Raw genomic sequence first — 1,727 nt, 5'->3', positions numbered from 1 at the left:
TTAAACAACGTGATCTTTGTACTTCAGATTTGTATGTATCTTTTGCAGATTAATGTAATAAAAGTTCAGTTTGAAGTCTCTTTTAGCCATGGTAATTTATGTGTTTTGGATCATGAACAGCATTTTATGCTGGCCTTGGACCATTCAATGTTCAAAATTAATTGAATCGACCGGTGTTTATTAAGAACGTAAGTTTAATTTAGTTACTTAAATGAATCCTCGTTTCCATATCTCTCCAATTTGGTATTCGCAAAGAAAAAGATGAACAAATTAGAGCTCAACAAATCGGTATCCAAGAAAAAAGATCAACATACTATTTTGAATGATTACACATTACAGAAAACTAATACTACTCTAGTTGCCTAGTTAAGAATAAGAAACTATTTTGAATGATTACACATTACAGAAATACTAATACTACTCTAGTTGAATAGTTAAGAATAAGAATAAGATTGGCAGTCAGTCAGGTGTAGGCTTAACAGGAGCTCTGCAAAAGGGACATGTTCTTTTCCTCTGCAACCACTTGTTAATGCATTCTACATGAAATTCATGGCCACATTCAAGTGAGGCAATAATACCTTCATGTGTATATTCGGCTAAACATATCGCACATACTTCTTGTTCCTCATCAACAACTGGATCACCATCTATGTCCATAGCTGGCGAAGGACCATAATGCGTCCGTGTTTCAAAATATTCAGACATGTCCATCCACTCATTACTATCGTCCGTTTCCTCCTCTTCTTGTATTTCTAGTTCTTCTTCGAGTTCATCGCTATAAGTATCATCGAGGGTCGATTCTAGCTCTTGAAATCTGTAATAAGAGTAGTTAGTGTTTACTCTCATTCGGGGCGTCCTCCTGGCCCGAGTTCCACTTGTTTGGTTCGGTAGATGGCCTTCATTGATCAGACCTATAGTCCACTCCCTTGGTGGTTCCATATTCTCAGACACATCAACTTCAAGAATCAGCTCGGATACATCATTAACGAATTCCTCTACCTCTTCCTCTTCTTCTATAATTTCTTCATCAAGAATCGACTCAAATACGTCATTCTGAAATTCCCCGGCCTCCATTGCTTCCATTTCTTCTACAATTTCATCTTCAAGAGACACTTCATTCAAAAATTCCTCTGCCTCTTCCTCCTCTTCTTCTTCTATAATTTCATCAAGAATCAATTCTTGTTCTTCTTCTTCTTCTTCTTCTTCTTCAAGATTCAATGGTGAATCTTCAAACTTAATACCAGACATGATACTATCAACAGTCATACGAGGACGCTTCTGTAGCCGCTGCTGTAGTTCGTTCAAGTAAGAATCATCAGGCAGCGTACGAGCTCGAAAACAGGGAACTTGAGACATGTTTCTTCAAAAATAAAATAAGAGCTTTCTCTGTAGTGTTACTAGATACGAAGAAAATAAAGAAGTTAATAGCTTTGTGAAGTTATTTGTAAAAAAAAGAGGATGTACTACCAATCAAATTCGGAAGGGAATTTGAGAATGGAAAATCTTTCCCCTCAAGTTTCTTTCTTTTTTCTGAGTAGAGAAAAAACAAGACAACATAAACAATTTACAACTGTGTCTACCTATTTATAGGGAAAGGGTTTATCTTTTAAATCTTTGGCCCCAAGTCTACTTTTTTTTTTTTTTTCTTTCCCAACTAAATTCGGAATAGGATTTAATACTTTCCCCTTTTTTTCTTTCCCAACTAAATTCGGAATAGGATTTAATAC

General features: G+C 35.8%; 1 protein-coding gene across 1 annotated transcript; it reads right to left on the bottom strand.

The window, feature by feature from the left end:
- Nucleotides 1–70: 70 nt before the first annotated feature.
- LOC107841241 (E3 ubiquitin-protein ligase Praja-2-like) lies at nt 71–1,526 on the bottom strand. The gene has a single exon (XM_047396715.1). The coding sequence runs from the start codon at nt 1,354–1,356 to the stop codon at nt 460–462; it is 897 nt and encodes a 298-aa protein (XP_047252671.1). The 5' UTR covers nt 1,357–1,526; the 3' UTR covers nt 71–459.
- Nucleotides 1,527–1,727: the final 201 nt, after the last annotated feature.

Source organism: Capsicum annuum, chromosome 9 (assembly GCF_002878395.1).
Source record: "Capsicum annuum cultivar UCD-10X-F1 chromosome 9, UCD10Xv1.1, whole genome shotgun sequence".
Taxonomy (NCBI): Eukaryota; Viridiplantae; Streptophyta; class Magnoliopsida; order Solanales; family Solanaceae; genus Capsicum; species Capsicum annuum.
This window is presented reverse-complemented; position numbering and strand designations above follow the sequence as displayed.

Coding starts and splice junctions, on each gene's coding strand:
- LOC107841241 (XM_047396715.1), bottom strand. CDS start 1,356: ATGTCTCAAGTTCCCTGTTTTCGAGCTCGTACGCTGCCTGATGATTCT.